The following is a 17,771-nucleotide window of genomic DNA, read 5'->3' as shown; positions in this document are numbered from 1 at the left end:
ACAGTTTATTTATCCTATTAGATATTAACTTAGCATATATTTTCACATCATTATTCAACAGCGAGATTGGTCTATAATTTGCTGTCAAGCTATGATCTTTATCTGGTTTAGGTAAAACAATTATCCTTGCTTCTAGCATTTCTTTAGAGAAGGCCGATTCCGGACTAAGGGAATTAAAGAGTGCCCAAAGTTTAGGGCGTATTATTTTAATTATCAAACAGCACCACACTTTTTATATAGCATAATTAAAATATGATTATGAAAACAAAAGTAAATTCCTGGAACACACAGAGAGAAAATTCTCCTCAGATATTGCAGAGAACTGAATAACAGGGAGTTAAAAAAACGGCTTCTAGACTCTCCCCTCCCTCCTCCCCTCTGCCTCTGAACTTAGTCAACAGTGAAACACACACTGTGGGTATGTTCAGTACATAAAACGTTTAAAATATGCTTGATAAAAGAAGATGCAATTACTGTATTCCAAATATAAAATAGATCTTTGTCCTCATACACTGTAATGCATGCATTTGCATTACAGTGAATTAGCATTGACAATTTGACTGCTCACTGCCTTCTATAACATCAGTGAGAGAAGCTGCCGTGCACACATGTCATGTGACTGCAGTGCCTGAAACATGCGTTACAAGATGGCACCCTGCATAGGAAAACACAAGCTGAGGATAAGCATAGAAAATATGAGGAGTCTTCATGAAGAGTTTTATAGCAAGATGAACATACAGCATTGAGAACAGTGTATTAGTTTATTTTGATTCCTCAGAAACAGTTAGGTCAGAAAATCTTAAGCAGGTGTTAAGTGTCCCTTTAAGCCTTTGGCTGGAGTGTGTCTGCCGCCTCCTGGTCGCCAGGTTCTGATTTTTTAAGGTAATGAATGCAGCTGTGGACTCTTTCCATTTATTTAGAAAATACACAATTATAAAATCTCAGGATCAAAATATCCCTTTTCTTGACTGAGCATGACACTCATTAATGTTCAGCAACCTTAGTGTATCATACAGTTTTCTGGTCAAGCCCCCAGTGTTTGTTGAAAGATATATGAGTGAGCCAAACTAAAACGCATGTAACCGTGAATATTTTCTACATTATTATGCAACTCCAAGTAAGAGACGCTTCTCCAACCAACATGAAAGGTGTGAGGCTTAACTTTGCATGACGTTTAACTTTCTGCAACTGGTGTCAAAGCTTACTCTATCTTGTGCAGCCATAATTACAAAAACTTGATATAAACATTAACAGTTAAAAAGAAATGTAGTTAAGTAATTATAAAAGCATCACATTTGTATTTAATATAATTACTACTAAAAAAGGTAATTTATGATGGGTGCTTACCCCCTAAACAAAAATGCAAGCAATGGCCCAGCAAGATCCAGTCTCTTGTTACCATAATGATCTCTGTCATCAAGTTCCCTTCTTCCCAAAGCTGACAGAAGAAGTCTGTGAACCATATACCTTGGAGGAAAAATAAATAAATATAAGATTCAGAACACAGTACAAGAGAAGGTTTCCTAAACAGGTTTGGTGACAGATATTAAATAAGTAAATATATAGGGCTAAACATTTCCACCAATCCAGGACTCAGAAAAAACTTCAGCAGACAAGTAAGAAGTTAGGTTAGCTATATTTATGATGGCGCAGATGTCTCTCTTTAATAGTACATTTTTCCCCCTGACCACAAAGGCATAACTTTGCTACACTTTCTGCGATGAGATTTTTTTAGTGAAAAAACAGAATTTATGCTTACCTGATAAATTACTTTCTCCAACGGTGTGTCCGGTCCACGGCGTCATCCATTACTTGTGGGAAATGTTCTCCCCCACAGGGAAAGGCAAGGAGAGCACACAGCAAGAGCTGTCCATATAGCTCCCCTCTGGCTCCGCCCCCCAGTCATTCGACCGACGGTTAGGAGAAAAAGGAGAAACTATAGGGTGCCGTGGTGACTGTAGTGTATAAAGAAAAAATTTTTCAACCTGATTAAAAAAAACCAGGGCGGGCCGTGGACCGGACACACCGTTGGAGAAAGTAATTAACAGGTAAGCATAAATTCTGTTTTCTCCAACATTGGTGTGTCCGGTCCACGGCGTCATCCATTACTTGTGGGAACCAATACCAAAGCTTTAGGACACGGATGAAGGGAGGGAGCAAATCAGGTTACCTAAACAGAAGGCACCACGGCTTGCAAAACCTTTCTCCCAAAAACAGCCTCCGAAGAAGCAAAAATATCAAATTTGTAGAATTTGGCAAAAGTGTGTAGAGAAGACCAAGTCACTGCCTTACATATCTGGTCAACAGAAGCCTCGTTCTTATAGGCCCATGTGGAAGCCACAGCCCTAGTAGAGTGAGCTGTGATACGGTCAGGAGGCTGCCGTCCGGCAGTCTCATAAGCCAAGCGGATAATGCTTTTCAGCCAGAAAGAGAGAGAGGTAGCAGTAGCTTTTTGACCTCTCCTCTTACCAGAGTAAACGACAAACAAGGATGAGGTTTGTCTAAAATCTTTTGTTGCTTCTAAATAGAACTTTAAAGCACGAACAACATCTAAATTGTGTAATAAACGTTCCTTCTTTGAAACTGGATTCGGACACAAAGAAGGAACAACTATTTCCTGGTTGATGTTCTCGTTGGAAACAACTTTTGGAAGAAAACCAGGCTTAGTACGCAAAACAACCTTATCTGAATGGAACACCAGATAGGGTGGATCACACTGCAAAGCAGATAATTCAGAAACTCTTCTAGCAGAAGAAATAGCAACCAAAAACAGAACTTTCCAAGATAGTAACTTAATATCTATGGAATGTAAAGGTTCAAACGGAACCCCTTGAAGAACTGAAAGAACTAAATTTAGACTCCAAGGAGGAGTCATGGGTCTGTAAACAGGCTTGATTTTAACCAAAGCCTGAACAAAAGCTTGTACATCTGGCAAAGCTGCCAGTCGTTTGTGCAACAAGACGGATAATGCAGAAATCTGTCCTTTTAGAGAACTAGCTGACAATCCTTTATCCAAACCTTCTTGGAGAAAGGAGAGAATCTTTGGAATTTTAATCTTACTCCAGGAGAATCCTTTGGATTCACACCAACAGACATATTTTTTCCATATTTTATGGTAAATCCTTCAAGTCACAGGTTTTCTGGCTTGGACCAGAGTATCAATCACAGAATTTGAAAACGCACGCTTGGATAAAATCAAGCGTTCAATTTCCAAGCAGTCAGCTGCAGAGAAACTAGATTGGGATGTTCGAATGGACCTTGTACTAGAAGGTCCTGTCTCAAAGGTAGCTTCCATGGTGGAGCCGATGACATATTCACCAGGTCTGCATACCAAGTCCTGCGTGGCCACGCAGGAGCTATCAGAATCACCAAGGCCTTCTCCTGTTTGACCCTGGCTATGAGCCTGGGGAGGAGAGGAAACGGTGGAAACACATATGCTAGGTTGAACGACCAAGGCGCCACTAATGCATCCACTAGAGTCGCCTTGGGATCCCTGGATCTGGACCCGTAGCAAGGAATCTTGAAGTTCTGACGGGACGCCATTAGATCCATGTCTGGAATGCCCCATAATTGGGTTAACTGAGCAAAGACCTCCGGATGGAGTTCCCACTCCCCCGGATGGAAAGTCTGACGACTCAAATAGTCCGCCTCCCAGTTTTCTACTCCTGGGATATGAATAGCAGATAGATGGCAGGAGTGATTCTCTGCCCATTGGATTATCTTGGTTACTTCCTTCATCGCTAGGGAACTCTTTGTTCCCCCCTGATGATTGATGTACGCAACAGTCGTTATGTTGTCCGACTGAAATCTTATGAACCTGGCTTCCGCTAGCTGAGGCCAAGCCAGGAGCGCATTGAATATAGCTCTTAGTTCCAAAATGTTTATCGGGAGAAGCGACTCTTCCCGCAACCATAGGCCCTGAGCTTTCAGAGAGTCCCAGACCGCGCCCCACCCCAAGAGGCTGGCGTCGGTCGTGACGATGACCCACTCCGGTCTGCGGAAACTCATTCCCTGAGACAGGTGATCCTGGGTCAACCACCAGAGAAGTGAGTCCCTGGTTACCTGGTCTACTTGAATTTGGGGAGACAAGTCTGTATAGTCCCCATTCCACTGATTGAGCATGCACAGCTGTAATGGTCTTAGATGAATTCGAGCAAAAGGAACCACATCCATTGCTGCGACCATTAGTCCTATTACTTCCATGCATTGAGCTATGGAGGGTTGAGGAATAGAGTGAAGAACTCGACAAGCTTTTAGAAGCTTTGTCTTTCCGACGTCTGTGAGAAAGATCTTCATTTCCACAGAATCTATTATTGTTCCCAGAAAAGGAACCCTTGTGGACGGTGACAGTGAACTTTTTTCTATGTTCACTTTCCACCCGTGAGATCTGAGAAAAGCCAACACGTCTGTATGAGCCCTCGCTTTGGAAAGAGACGACGCTTGGATTAGGATGTCGTCTAGATAAGGTGCTACAGCGATGCCCCTCGGTCTTAGGACCGCTAGAAGGGACCCTAGCACCTTTGTGAAAATTCTGGGAGCGGTGGCTAAACCGAATGGAAGAGCCACAAACTGGTAATGTTTGTCCAGAAAGGCGAACCTCAGGAACTGATGATGAGATTTGTGGATTGGGATATGCAGATACGCATCCTTCAGATCCACGGTAGTCAAAAATTTACCCTGCTGGATTGTTGGTAAGATTGTCCGAATGGTTTCCATCTTGAAGGATGGAACTCTGAGGAACTTGTTTAATATCTTTAAATCCAGAATTGGCCTGAAAGTTCCCTCTTTTTTGGGAACCACAAACAGGTTTGAGTAAAAACCTAGACCTTGTTCCCCGGAGGGGACTGGGTTTATCACTCCCATCTTTGATAGGTCTCTTACACAATGTAAGAATGCCTGTTTCTTTATCTGGTCTGAAGATAAGCGAGACAGGTGGAACCTTACCTTTGGAGGAAGTCCCTTGAATTCTAACAGGTATCCCTTGGAAAATATCTCTAGTGCCCAGGGATCCAGAACATCTCTTGCCCAAGCCTGAGCGAAGAGAGATAGTCTGCCACCTACCAGATCCGGTCCCGGATCGGGGGCTACCCCTTCATGCTGTCTTGGTAGCAGCAGCAGGTTTCTTGGTTTGTTTACCCTTGTTCCAGCCTTGCATGGGCTTCCAAGCGGGTTTGGGCTGGGCCGCGTTACCTTCTTGTCTAGCGGCAGTGTAGTTATTAGCCGGTCCGTTCCTGAAATTGCGAAAGGAACGAAAATTAGACTTGTTCTTAGCCTTAAAAGGCCTATCCTGTGGGAGGGCATGGCCCTTACCCCCAGTGATGTCTGAAATAATTTCCTTCAATTCCGGCCCAAAAAGGGTCTTACCCTTGAAAGGAATATTCAGTAACTTAGTCTTGGACAACACGTCTGCCGACCAGGATTTTAGCCAAAGCGCCCTCCGCGCTACTATAGCAAAACCTGAGTTTTTCGCCGCCAATTTTGTTATTTGAAAGGCGGCATCCAATATAAAGGAATTAGCTAACTTTAATGCGTGAATTCTGTCCATGACTTCTTCATAGGAAGTCTCTTTCTGGAGCGACCTTTCTAGTTCTTCGAACCAAAAGGACGCCGCTGAAGTGACAGTAATAACACACGTAGCTGGTTGAAGGATGAACCCTTGCTGAACAAAAATCTTTTTAAGCAATCCTTCCAATTTTTTATCCATAGGATCTTTGAAAGGGCAGCTGTCCTCTATAGGAATAGTTGTGCGCTTCGCTAGTGTTGAAACAGCTCCCTCAACCTTCGGGACCGTTTGCCATGCGTCCCTTCTAGGGTCTACTATGGGAAACATTTTCTTAAATATAGGAGGTGGGGCAAAGGGTACACCTGGCTTCTCCCACTCCTTTTCCACTATGTTCGCTACCCTCTTAGGTATTGGAAAAGCGTTGTCGTGCACTGGGACCTCTAAAAATTTGTCCAATTTGCACAACTTCTCTGGTACTACCATGGAATCACAGTCATCCAGAGTAGCTAATACCTCCTTAAGCAAAGCGCGGAGATGTTCTAGCTTAAACTTAAATGCCACTAGATCAGGTTCTGCCTGTTGAGAAATTTTTCCCGAGTCTGAAATTTCACCCTCAGACAGCCCTTCCCTCTGATTTTGTTTGGACGCTATGGCACAATTATCACAAACACTCGAAGGGGGAACCACATTTGTCTCTATACACACAGAACATAGGTTATCTGATGGAACAGACATGTTAAACAGATTTAGGCAGGCAAACAATGCAATAAAAACGATTTTAAACAAAAACGTTACTGTCTCTTTAAATAATAATATTATTTCTGAATGTTCAAAAAACTATGAAGGCAATATCCGATTTTTCTGAAATTTGGACCCCAGTGTCTTAATGCTTAGAAAGTATTGCACAGCAAATATGGAGACTCTAGCTCTTAAAACAAGCAAACCGGAGCTAATTGTTGGATTTAACCGTTTTTACACACCCCAATCCCAGCTACAGCCTTGCTGCAGCTTTTTACCTTCCTTAGGGGTCACCATTCACAGAAAAAAGCCTTTTGGAGTCACTTTCTGAACCACAGGACCCTCTCACATGAATCTGCATGCACTGCCTTGAAATTCAACTGCACAGCTGAAGTGCCAAAATGAGGCTTCCTCCCTCAGCACACTAGAGTGAAGGGGCCTTTCCTGACTAGATTTAGGTGTCTAAAACAAGCCAGATCAATAAAAAACGTTCCCAAGTGTATGTGAGCTTATAAAATATTTCAAATGGTATAATATTGTAATAAAAACCAAACGATTTAGCCCCTAACAGTGTCTACCAGCATAAAAAACAAAAAGGGGAAGCCTGTTATCTTTTTTGCTGAGGTGAAAGAAAAATGGCTTACCGTTTCCCCTGAGGGGAAAAATGACTGTCATCTAGCATTAGCCTGTGTTGTTAGAAGGAGACTAGTCATACCTGAAGCAGATGAGTCTGCAAACTGTTACCCCCAACTGAAGTTCTCTTGTTTCAACAGTCCTGCGTGGTAACAGTAATGGATTTTAGTTACTTGTGCTAAAATCATAGCCCTCTTAAACAGAAATCTTCATCACTTTTCTGTTATAGAGTAAATAGTACAAGCCAGCACTATTTTAAAATAAACTCTTGGTAGAAGAATAAAAAACTACAACTAACACCACAAACTCCTCGCCATCCCCGTGGTAGATGCTACTTGTTCAGAGCGGCAAGGAGAATGACTGGGGGGCGGAGCCAGAGGGGGAGCTATATGGACAGCTCTTGCTGTGTGCTCTCCTTGCCTTTCCCTGTGGGGGAGAATATTTCCCACAAGTAATGGATGACGCCGTGGAGCGGACACACCAATGTTGGAGAAACAGCTCTGTTGGAAGAGAACAGCCTGATGTGAAGCAGCACTGCAAAATGAAAGTGCCAACAGATCCTGCATGTGTCCTGTTCTTTCTGCAGACATGCTGCATTTTCTGTGATGACATCTCAGATCACAGCAGGTTCTGCCTTGACTAGAATACTACAGCAATAATGTGTGTTCCTTAGCAACACAGGAAAAAACTAAATTTATGCTTACCTGATAAATTTCTCTCTTGTGGTGTATCCAGTCCACGGGTTCATCCATTACTTGTGGGATATTCTCCTTCCCAACAGGAAGTTGCAAAGAAGACACCCACAGCAGAGCTGTCTATATAACTCCTCCTCTAACCCCACATCCAGTCATTCGACCGAAGACAAGTAAGAAATAGGAGAAACCATAGGGTGCAGTGGTGACTGTAGTTTTAAAAATAAAAACACCTGCCTTAAAGTAACAGGGCGGGCCGTGGACTGGATACACCACAAGAGAAAGAAATTTATCAGGTAAGCATAAATTTTGTTTTCTCTTGTAAGGTGTATCCAGTCCACGGGTTCATCCATTACTTGTGGGATACTAATACCAAAGCTTTAGGACACGGATCAAGGGAGGGACAAGGCAGGAACTTAAACGGAAGACACCACTGCCTGCAAGACCTTTCTCCCAAAAATAGCCTCCGAGGAAGCAAAAGTATAAAATTTGTAGAATTTAGAAAAAAGTATGAAGCGAAGACCAAGTCGCCGCCTTACAAATCTGTTCAACAGAGGCCTCATGTTTAAAAGCCCAAGTGGAAGCTACCGCTCTAGTAGAATGAGCTGTAATTCTTTCAGGAGGCTGCTGGCCAGCAGTCCCATAAGCTAAACGGATTATGCTTCTTAGCCAAAAAGAAAGAGAAGTTGCCGAAGCCTTTTGGCCTCTCCTCTGTCCAGAGTAGACATCAAACAATGCAGATGTTTGACGAAAATCCTTAGTAGCTTGTAAATAAAATTTTAAAGCACAAACCACGTCAAGATTGTGTAATAGACGTTCCTTCTTTGAAGAAGGATTAGGACACAGTGACGGAACAACAATTTCCTGATTGATATTCTTATTAGATACTACCTTAGGAAGAAACCCAGGTTTGGTACGCAAAACTACCTTATCTGCATGGAAGATCAGATAAGGGGAATCACACTGTAAGGCAGATAGCTCAGAAACTCTTCAAGCCAAAGAGATAGCTACTAAGAACAGAACTTTCCAAGATAAAAGCTTGATATCTATGGAACGCAAACGTTCAAACGGAACCCCTTGAAGAACTTTAAGAACTAAATTTAAACTCCATGGCGGAGCAACAGGTTTAAACACAGGCTTGATTCTAACTAAAGCCTGACAAAACGCCTGAATGTCTGGAACATCAGACAGACGCTTGTGCAAAAGAATAGACAGAGCAGAAATCTGTCCCTTTAAGGAACAAGCTAATAATCCCTTTTCCAATCCTTCTTGGAGAAAAGATAAAATCCTAGGAATCCTGACCTTACTCCATGAGTAACCCTTGGATTCACACCAATGTAGATATTTACACCATATCTTATGATAGATTTTCCTGGTGACAGGCTTTCGAGCCTGAATCAAGGTATCAATGACCGACTCGGAAAAACCACGTTTTGAAAACATCAAGAGTTCAATCTCCAAGCAGTCAGACGTAGAGAAATTAGATTTGGATGTTTGAATGGACCTTGGAGTAGAAGGTCCTGCCTCAGCAGCAGAGTCCATGGTGGAAAGGATGACATGTCCACCAGCTCTGCATACCAACACTTGCATGGCCACGCAGGTACTATCAAAATCACCGAAGCTCTCTCCTGCTTGATCTTGGCAATCAGACGAGGGAGGAGAGGAAATGGTGGAAACACATAAGCCAGGCTGAAGGACCAGGGCACTGCTAGAGCATCTATCAGTGCTGCCTGGGGATCCCTTGACCTGGACCCGTAACAAGGAAGCTTGGCGTTCTGACGAGACGCCATCAGATCCAGTTCTGGTTTGCCCCATAGTTGAATCAGCTGGGCAAATACCTCCGGATGGAGTTCCCACTCCCCCGGATGAAAGGTCTGCCGACTTAGAAAGTCCGCCTCCCAGTTCTCTACTCCTGGGATATGGATAGCTGAGAGATGGCAAGAGTGAACCTCTGCCCATAGAAATATCTTGGAAACCTCCATCATTGCCAGGGGACTCCTTGTTCCCCCCTGATGGTTGATATAGGCTACAGTCGTGAAATTGTCCAACTGAAATCTGATGAATCTGACCACAGCTAGCTGAGGCCAAGCCTGAAGAGCATTGAATATCGCTCTCAGTTCCAGAATGTTTATCGGAAGGAGGGCTTCCTCCTGAGTCCACGAACCCTGAGCCTTCAGGGAGTTCCAGACTGCGCCCCAGCCCAGAAGGCTGGCATCTGTCGTCACTATAGTCCACTCTGGCCTGCGGAAACTCATTCCCCTGGACAGATGGACCCGAGATAACCACAAGAGAAGAGAAACCCTGGTCTCTTGATCCAGATTTAAAAGAGGAGACAAATCTGTGTAGTCCCCACTCCACTGATTGAACATGCAAAGTTGCAGTGGTCTGAGATGTAGGCGGGCAAACGGAACTGTGTCCATTGCCGCTACCATTAGGCCGATCATGTCCATACACTGAGCCACTGACAGCCGAGAAGTGGAATGAAGAACACGGCAGGAAGTTAGAAGCTTTGATATCCTGACCTATGTCAGAAAAATTTTCATTTCTACTGAATCTATCAGAGTTCCTAGGACGGAAACTCTTGTGAGAGGAGAGAGAGAACTCTTTTCTCTGTTCACTTTCCTCCCGTGAGACCTCAGAAAGGCCAGAACAATGTCTGTATGGGACTTGGCGATTCGAAAAGTCGACGCCTGGATCAGAATGTTGTCTAGGTAAGGAGCCACCGCTATGTCCCGCGGTCTTAGAACCGCCAGAAGGGACCCTAGAACCTTCGTAAAGACTCTTGGCGCTGTGGCTAACCCGAAGGGAAGAGCCACAAACTGGTAATGCCTGTCTAGGAAGGCAAACCTGAGGAACTGACGATGCTCTCTGTGAATCGGAATGTGGAGATAAGCATCCTTTAAGTCCACGGTAGTCATATATTGACCCTCCTGGATCATAGGGAGGATGGTTCGGATTGTCTCCATCTTGAGAAATTTGTTTAGGATCTTGAGATCCAAGATTGGTCTGAAAGTTCCCTCTTTTTTTGGGAACTATAAACAGGTTTGAATAGAAACCCTGCCCCTGTTCCTCTCTTGGAACTGGGTAGATCACTCCCATAACCAGTAGGTCTTGAACGCAACGTAAGAATGCCTCTCTCTTTATCTGGTTTGCAGATAGTTGTGAGAGATTAAATCTCCCCTTTGGAGATGAACCTTTGAATTCCAGAAGATATCCCTGGAAAACAATCTCTAGTACCCAGGGATCCTGGACGTCTCTTGCCCAAGCCTGGGTGAAGAGAGAAAGTCTGCCCCCAACTAGATCCGGTCCCGGATCGGGGGCTACTCCTTCATGCTGTCTTAGAGGCAGCAGCAGGCTTTTTGGCCTGCTTCCCTTTGTTCCAAGTCTGGTTAGGTCTCCAGACTGGTTCGGACTGGGCAAAATTTCCCTCTTGTTTTGCATTAGAGGAAGGCGAAGCTGCGCCACCCTTGAAGTTTCGAAAGGAACGAAAATTATTCTGTTTGGTCCTTAATTTATTGGACCTATCCTGAGGAAGGGCGTGACCGGTAATGTCAGATGATCTCCTTCAGGCCAGGCCCGAATAGGGGATGTTAAGAAGCTTAGACTTTGAAGTAACGTCTGCTGACCAGGACTTAAGCCATAGCGCCCTATGTGCCAGAATCGCAAAACCTGAATTCTTAGCCGTTAGCTTGGTTAAATGAAAAACAGCGTCAGAAATAAAGGAATTAGCCAACTTAAGAGCTTTAATCCTGTCTAAGATATCATCTAACGGGGTCTCCACCTTTAGAGCCTCCTCAAGAGACTCTAACCAAAAAGCCGCTGCAGCAGTAACTGGGGCAATGCATGCAAGAGGCTGGAGAATAAAACCTTGATGAATACAAATTTTCTTAAGTAGACCCTCCAATTGTTTATCCATAGGATCTAGGAAAGCACAACTGTCCTCGACAGGGATAGTTGAACGCTTAGCTACGGTAGAAACAGCTCCCTCCACCTTAGGGACCGTCTGCCACGAGTCACGTATGGCGACATCTATGGGAAACATCTTTTTGAAAGCAGGAGGGGGCGAGAACGGCACACCTGGTCTATCCCATTCCTTAGTAATAATTTCCGAAAACCTCTTAGGGACTGGAAAAACATCAGTGTAAACAGGCACTGCAAAGTATTTGTCCATTTTACACAATTTCTCTGGAACTACAATGGGGTCACAGTTATCCAGAGTCGCTAAAACCTCCCTGAGCAATAAGAGGAGGTGTTCGAGCTTAAATTTAAACGCTGTCATTTCGGAATCGGACTGAAGTAAAGCCTTCCCTGAATCTGAAATGTCACCCTCAGATAGAAACTCCCTTTCACCGGCTTCGGAGCCTAGTGAGGGTATATCTGACACAGCTATTAAAGCGTCAGAAAGCTCTGTATTTGTTCTAGCCCCAGAGCTGTCTCGCTTTCCTTGTAACCCTGGCAGTTTGGGCAATACCTCTGTGAGGGTAGAATTCATAACTGCCGCCATGTCCTGTAAGGTAAAAGAATTAGACGCGCTAGATGTACTTGGCGTCACTTTGGCGGGAGTTATAGGTTCTGACAGATGGGGAGAGCTAGATGGCATAACCTCCCTCTTTTCAGTCTGAGAATTCTCTGGTGATAAATCTTTAAAAGGCATAATATGGTCTTCATAGTTTATAGATACTTCAGTACATTTGGTACACATTCTAAGAGGGGGTTCCACAATGGCTTCTAAACATATTGAACAAGGAGTTTCCTCTATGTCAGACATGTTTAACAGACTAGTAATGAGACAAGCAAGCTTGGAAAATACTTTAATAAATGTGAAACAGCAATTAAACAAAAACGGTACTGTGCCTTTAAGAGAAAAAAACTAGCACTTAAACTGCAAAACAGTGTTAAAATGTAGTAAAGTCTTCGTAATTTTTACAGTGTGAGTAAGGGACTAAATATCGCACCCACTTGCAAATGGATGATTAACCCCTTAGCCCCCAAACCGGATTTAAAAAACGTCGACAGTTAAGCACCTTGCCACAGCTCTGCTGTGGCTCCTACCTGCCCTCAAATACGATTAGGGAAGAAATAAGCCCTCTATAGTGGTCCTCAGATGCAAGAGGACTCCTCTAGGGAAGCTGGATGTCTCCGTCTAAAAGAAACTGCTCAACTAAAGCGTGAAAATAGGCCCCTCCCACCACGTACTCTATGTCAGAGGGGCCTTAAGGAAATACTCCTAGGAGTATCTGACTAGCCATGTGGAAAACTAGGCCCCAACTAAAGACTTATCACCCTCAGAGAAAAAAACGTCCCATTTATGAAACATGTTAACGTTTTGTCACTAATTAATATGAGTATTAACATGAGTATTACCCTATTTTGTAAGCATGATCCCAGTCGTTGCAAAATCACTGCAGCTAGCTTACCTCAAATACACAAGGTTCTGTCAGCATTTTCTAGAACTTATCCTTTCTCTAGAAATAAAAGTACTGAACATACCTCAAAGCAGGTAATCTGCAGACCGTTCCCCCAATTGAAGTTATCCCATACTCTTCAGTTATGTGTGAGTACAGCAATGGACCTTAGTTACAAACCGCTAAGATCATCAACCTCCAGGCAGAACTCTTCTTCTAATTTCTACCTGAGAGAAAAACAGTACAACGCCGGTACCGTTTAAAAATAAACTCTTGATTGAAGGTAAAACTACACTAAGACACCACATATCTCTTTATACTTCTTCTTTATACTTCCTATCTTGTCGAGAGTTGCAAAGAGAATGACTGGAAGTGGGGGTTAGGGGAGGAGCTATATAGACAGCTCTGCTGTGGGTGTCCTCTTTGCAACTTCCTGTTGGGAAGGAGAATATCCCACAAGTAATGGATGAACCCGTGGACTGGATACACCTTACAAGAGAAACATAATTTATGTAAGAACTTACCTGATAAATTCATTTCTTTCATATTGGCAAGAGTCCATGAGCTAGTGACATATGGGATATAAAATCCTACCACCAGGAGGGGCAAAGTTTCGCAAACCTCAAAATGCCTATAAATACAACCCCAAAAATTATAACCACCATAAATAAGGATGGGCCTCATGGAAGAAATGAATTTATCAGGTAAGTTCTTACATAAATGTTTTCTTTCATGTAATTGGCAAGAGTCCATGAGCTAGGGATGTATGGGATAGAAATACCCAAGATGTGGGAGACCACAGAAGTGTAACTAGAAAGGGAAGGATAAAATAAAAACAGCTACTTCCGCTAAAAAAATTAAATCCACAAAAAAATAAGTCTCTAATAAATTTCACATATATTTCAAGAAAAAAAAAACAAATCATAAGCAGAAGAATCAAACTGAAACAGCTGCCTGAAAAACTTTTCTACCAAAGACTGCTTCAGAAGAAGCAAATACATCAAAATGGTAAAACTTAGTAAATGTATGCAAAGACGACCAAGTTGCTGCTTTGCAAATCTGATCAACTGAAGCTTCATTCTTAAAAGCCCAAGAAGTGGCGACTGATCTAATAGAATGAGCTGTAATTCTCTGAGGCGGAGACTGTCCCGCCTCCAAATAAGCCTTGTGAATCAAATGCTTTAACCAAGATGCCAAAGAAATAGCAGTAGTTTTCTGACCTTTCCTAGGACCAGAAAAAACAACAAATAGACTAGAAGTCTTCCTGAAATCTTTAGTAGCGTCAACATAATATTTCAAAGCTCTTACGACATCCAAAGATTGTAGAGATCTTTCAAGAGTATTCTTGGGATTAGGACACAAGGAAGGAACAACAATTTCCCTACTAATGTTGTTACAATTCACAAGAAATTTAAACAAAGTCCACAAAACAGCCTTATCCTGATAGAAAATCAGAAAAGGAGACTCACAAGAGAGAGCAGACAATTCAGAAACTGAAGAGACAGCCATAAGAAACAACACTTTCCAAGAAAGTACCTGTAGTTTGATATCCAAAGAATGCATAGGTTGAAAAGGATGAGCCTGCCAAGCCTTCAAAACCAAATTAAGACTAAAAGGAGGAGAGATTGATTTAATAACAGGCTTGATATGAACCAAAGCCTGAACAAAAACACAATTTATGCTTACCTGATAAATTTATTTCTCTTGTGGTGTATCCAGTCCACGGATCATCCATTACTTGTGGGATATGCTCATTCCCAATAGGAAGTTGCAAGAGGACAACCACAGCAGAGCTGTTATATAGCTCCTCCCCTAACTGCCATATCCAGTCATTCGACCGAAAACACGCAGAGAAAGGAGAAACCATAGGGTGCAGTGGTGACTGTAGTTTAAATGAAAAAATTACCTGCCTTAAAATGACAGGGCGGTCTGTGGACTGGATACACCACAAGAGAAATAAATTTATCAGGTAAGCATAAATTGTGTTTTCTCTTGTAAGGTGTATCCAGTCCACGGATCATCCATTACTTGTGGGATACCAATACCAAAGCTAAAGTACACGGATAAAGGGAGGGACAAGGCAGGTACTTAAATGGAAGGTACCACTGCCTGTAAAACCTTTCTCCCAAAAATAGCCTCCGAAGAAGCAAAAGTATCAAATTTGTAGAATTTTGAAAAAGTATGAAACGAAGACCAAGTCGCTCCTCATTTTTGTAGGCCCAAGTGGAAGCCACAGCTCTAGAAGAATGAGCTGTAATCCTTTCAGGAGGCTGCTGGCCAGCAGTCTCATAGGCTAAGCGGATTATGCTTCTTAGCCAAAAAGAAAGAGGTTGCCGAATCCTTTTGACCTCTCCTCTGTCCAGAGTAGACAACAAACAAAGCAGATGTTTGACGAAAATCTTTAGTAGCTTGTAAGTAAAACTTTAAAGCACGAACCACGTCCAGATTGTGTAACAGACGTTCCTTCTTTGAAGAAGGATTAGGACACAAGGATGGAACAACAATCTCTTGATTGAAATTCTTGTTAGATACCACCTTAGGTAAAAACCCAGGTTTGGTAAGCAGGACTACCTTATCCGTATGGAAGATCAGATAAGGAGAATCACATTGTAAAGCAGATAACTCTGAGACTCTACAAGCCGAGGAAATAGCTACCAAAAAACAGAACTTTCCAAGATAAAAGTTTGATATGTATGGAATGAAGAGGTTCAAACGGAACTCCTTGAAGAACCTTAAGAACCAAGTTTAAGCTCCATGGTGGAGCAACAGGTTTAAACACAGGCTTGATTCTAACCAAAGCCTGACAAAATGCCTGAACGTCTGGAACATCTGCCAGACGCTTGTGCAAAAGAATAGACAGAGCAGAAATCTGTCCTTTTAAGGAACTAGCTGACAATACTTTTTCCAAACCATCTTGGAGAAAAAATAATATCCTGGGAATCCTGACCTTACTCCATGAGTAACCCTTGGATTCACACCAATAAAGATATGTACACCATATTTTATGGTAAATTTTCCTGGTGACAGGCTTTCGTGACTGTATTAAGGTATCAATGACTGACTTGGAGAAGCCACGTTTTGATAAAATCAAGCGTTCAATCTCCAGTCAGTCAGTCTCAGAGAAATTAGATTTGGATGGTTGAAAGGACCCTAAAGTAGAAGGTCCTGTCTCAGAGGGAGAGTCCATGGTGGAAAGGATGACATGTCCACCAGATCTGCATACCAGGTCCTGCGTGGCCACGCAGGCGCTATCAAAATCACTGATGCTCTCTCCTGCTTGACCTAGGCAATCAGTCGAGGGAGCAGAGGAAACGGTGGAAACACATAAGCCAGGTTGAAAGACCAGGGCGCTGCTAGAGCATCTATTAGCGTCGCCTTGGGATCCCTGGACCTGGATCCGTAACAAGGAAGCTTGGCGTTCTGGCGAGACGCCATGAGATCCAGTTCTGGTTTGCCCCAACGATGAATCAATTGTGCAAACACCTCCGGATGGAGTTCCCACTCTCCCGGATGAAAAGTCTGACGACTTAAAAAAACATAATTTATGCTTACCTGATAAATTTATTTCTCTTGTAGTGTATCTAGTCTACGGATCATCCATTACTTGTGGGATATTCTCCTTCCCAACAGGAAGTTGCAAGAGGATCACCCACAGCAGAGCTGCTATATAGCTCCTCCCCTCACTGCCATATCCAGTCATTCGACCGAAACAAGCCGAGAAAGGAGAAACCATAGGGTGCAGTGGTGACTGTAGTTTAATTAAAATTTAGACCTGCCTTAAAAGGACAGGGCGGGCCGTGGACTGGATACACTACAAGAGAAATAAATTTATCAGGTAAGCATAAATTATGTTTTCTCTTGTTAAGTGTATCCAGTCCACGGATCATCCATTACTTATGGGATACCAATACCAAAGCTAAAGTACACGGATGATGGGAGGGACAAGGCAGGATTAAACGGAAGGAACCACTGCCTGAAGAACCTTTCTCCCATAAACAGACTCCGAAGAAGCAAAAGTATCAAATTTGTAAAATTTTGAAAAGGTGTGAAGCGAAGACCAAGTCGCAGCCTTGCAAATCTGTTCAACAGAGGCCTCATTTTTAAAGGCCCAGGTGGAAGCCACAGCTCTAGTAGAATGAGCTGTAATCCTTTCAGGGGGCTGCTGTCCAGCAGTCTTATAGGCTAGGCGAATTATGCTCCGAAGCCAAAAGGAAAGAGGTTGCCGAAGCTTTTTGACCTCTCCTCTGTCCAGAGTAAACGACAAACAGGGAAGATGTTTGACGAAAATCTTTAGTAGCTTGTAAGTAAAACTTCAAGGCACGGACTACGTTCAGATTATGTAAAAGACGTTCCTTCTTTGAAGAAGGATTAGGACACAATGATGGAACAACAATCTCTTGATTGATATTCTTGTTAGAAACCACCTTAGGTAAAAACCCAGGTTTGGTACGCAGAACTACCTTATCTGCATGAACAATCAGATAAGGAGAATCACATTGTAAGGTAGATAGCTCAGAGACTCTTCGAGCCGAGGAAATAGCCATCAAAAACAGAACTTTCCAAGATAAAAGTTTAATATCAATGGAATGAAGGGGTTCAAACGGAACTCCTTGAAGAACTTTAAGAACCAAGTTTAAGCTTCACGGGGGAGCAACAGTTTTAAACACAGGCTTAATTCTAACCAAAGCCTGACAAAATGCCTGGACGTCTGGAACCTCTGCCAGACGCTTGTGCAAAAGAATAGACAGAGCAGAAATCTGTCCTTTTAAAGAACTAGCTGATAATCCTTTGTCCAAACCC

General features: G+C 43.0%; 1 protein-coding gene across 1 annotated transcript in view; it reads right to left on the bottom strand.

Moving 5' to 3' along the window:
* POLR2B (RNA polymerase II subunit B) overlaps positions 1-17,771 on the bottom strand; it is a 764,705-nt gene that overhangs the window by 486,402 nt on the left and 260,532 nt on the right. The window contains exon 2 of the mRNA XM_053700123.1: positions 1,348-1,467. Coding sequence (XP_053556098.1) covers positions 1,348-1,467 — 120 coding nt within the window. The remainder of the gene's footprint in view (positions 1-1,347; positions 1,468-17,771) is intronic.

This window comes from Bombina bombina, chromosome 2 (assembly GCF_027579735.1).
Source record: "Bombina bombina isolate aBomBom1 chromosome 2, aBomBom1.pri, whole genome shotgun sequence".
Lineage (NCBI taxonomy): Eukaryota > Metazoa > Chordata > Amphibia > Anura > Bombinatoridae > Bombina > Bombina bombina.
The sequence above is the reverse complement of the archived record's forward strand: the minus strand, read 5'-3'. Positions and strand labels throughout refer to the sequence as shown.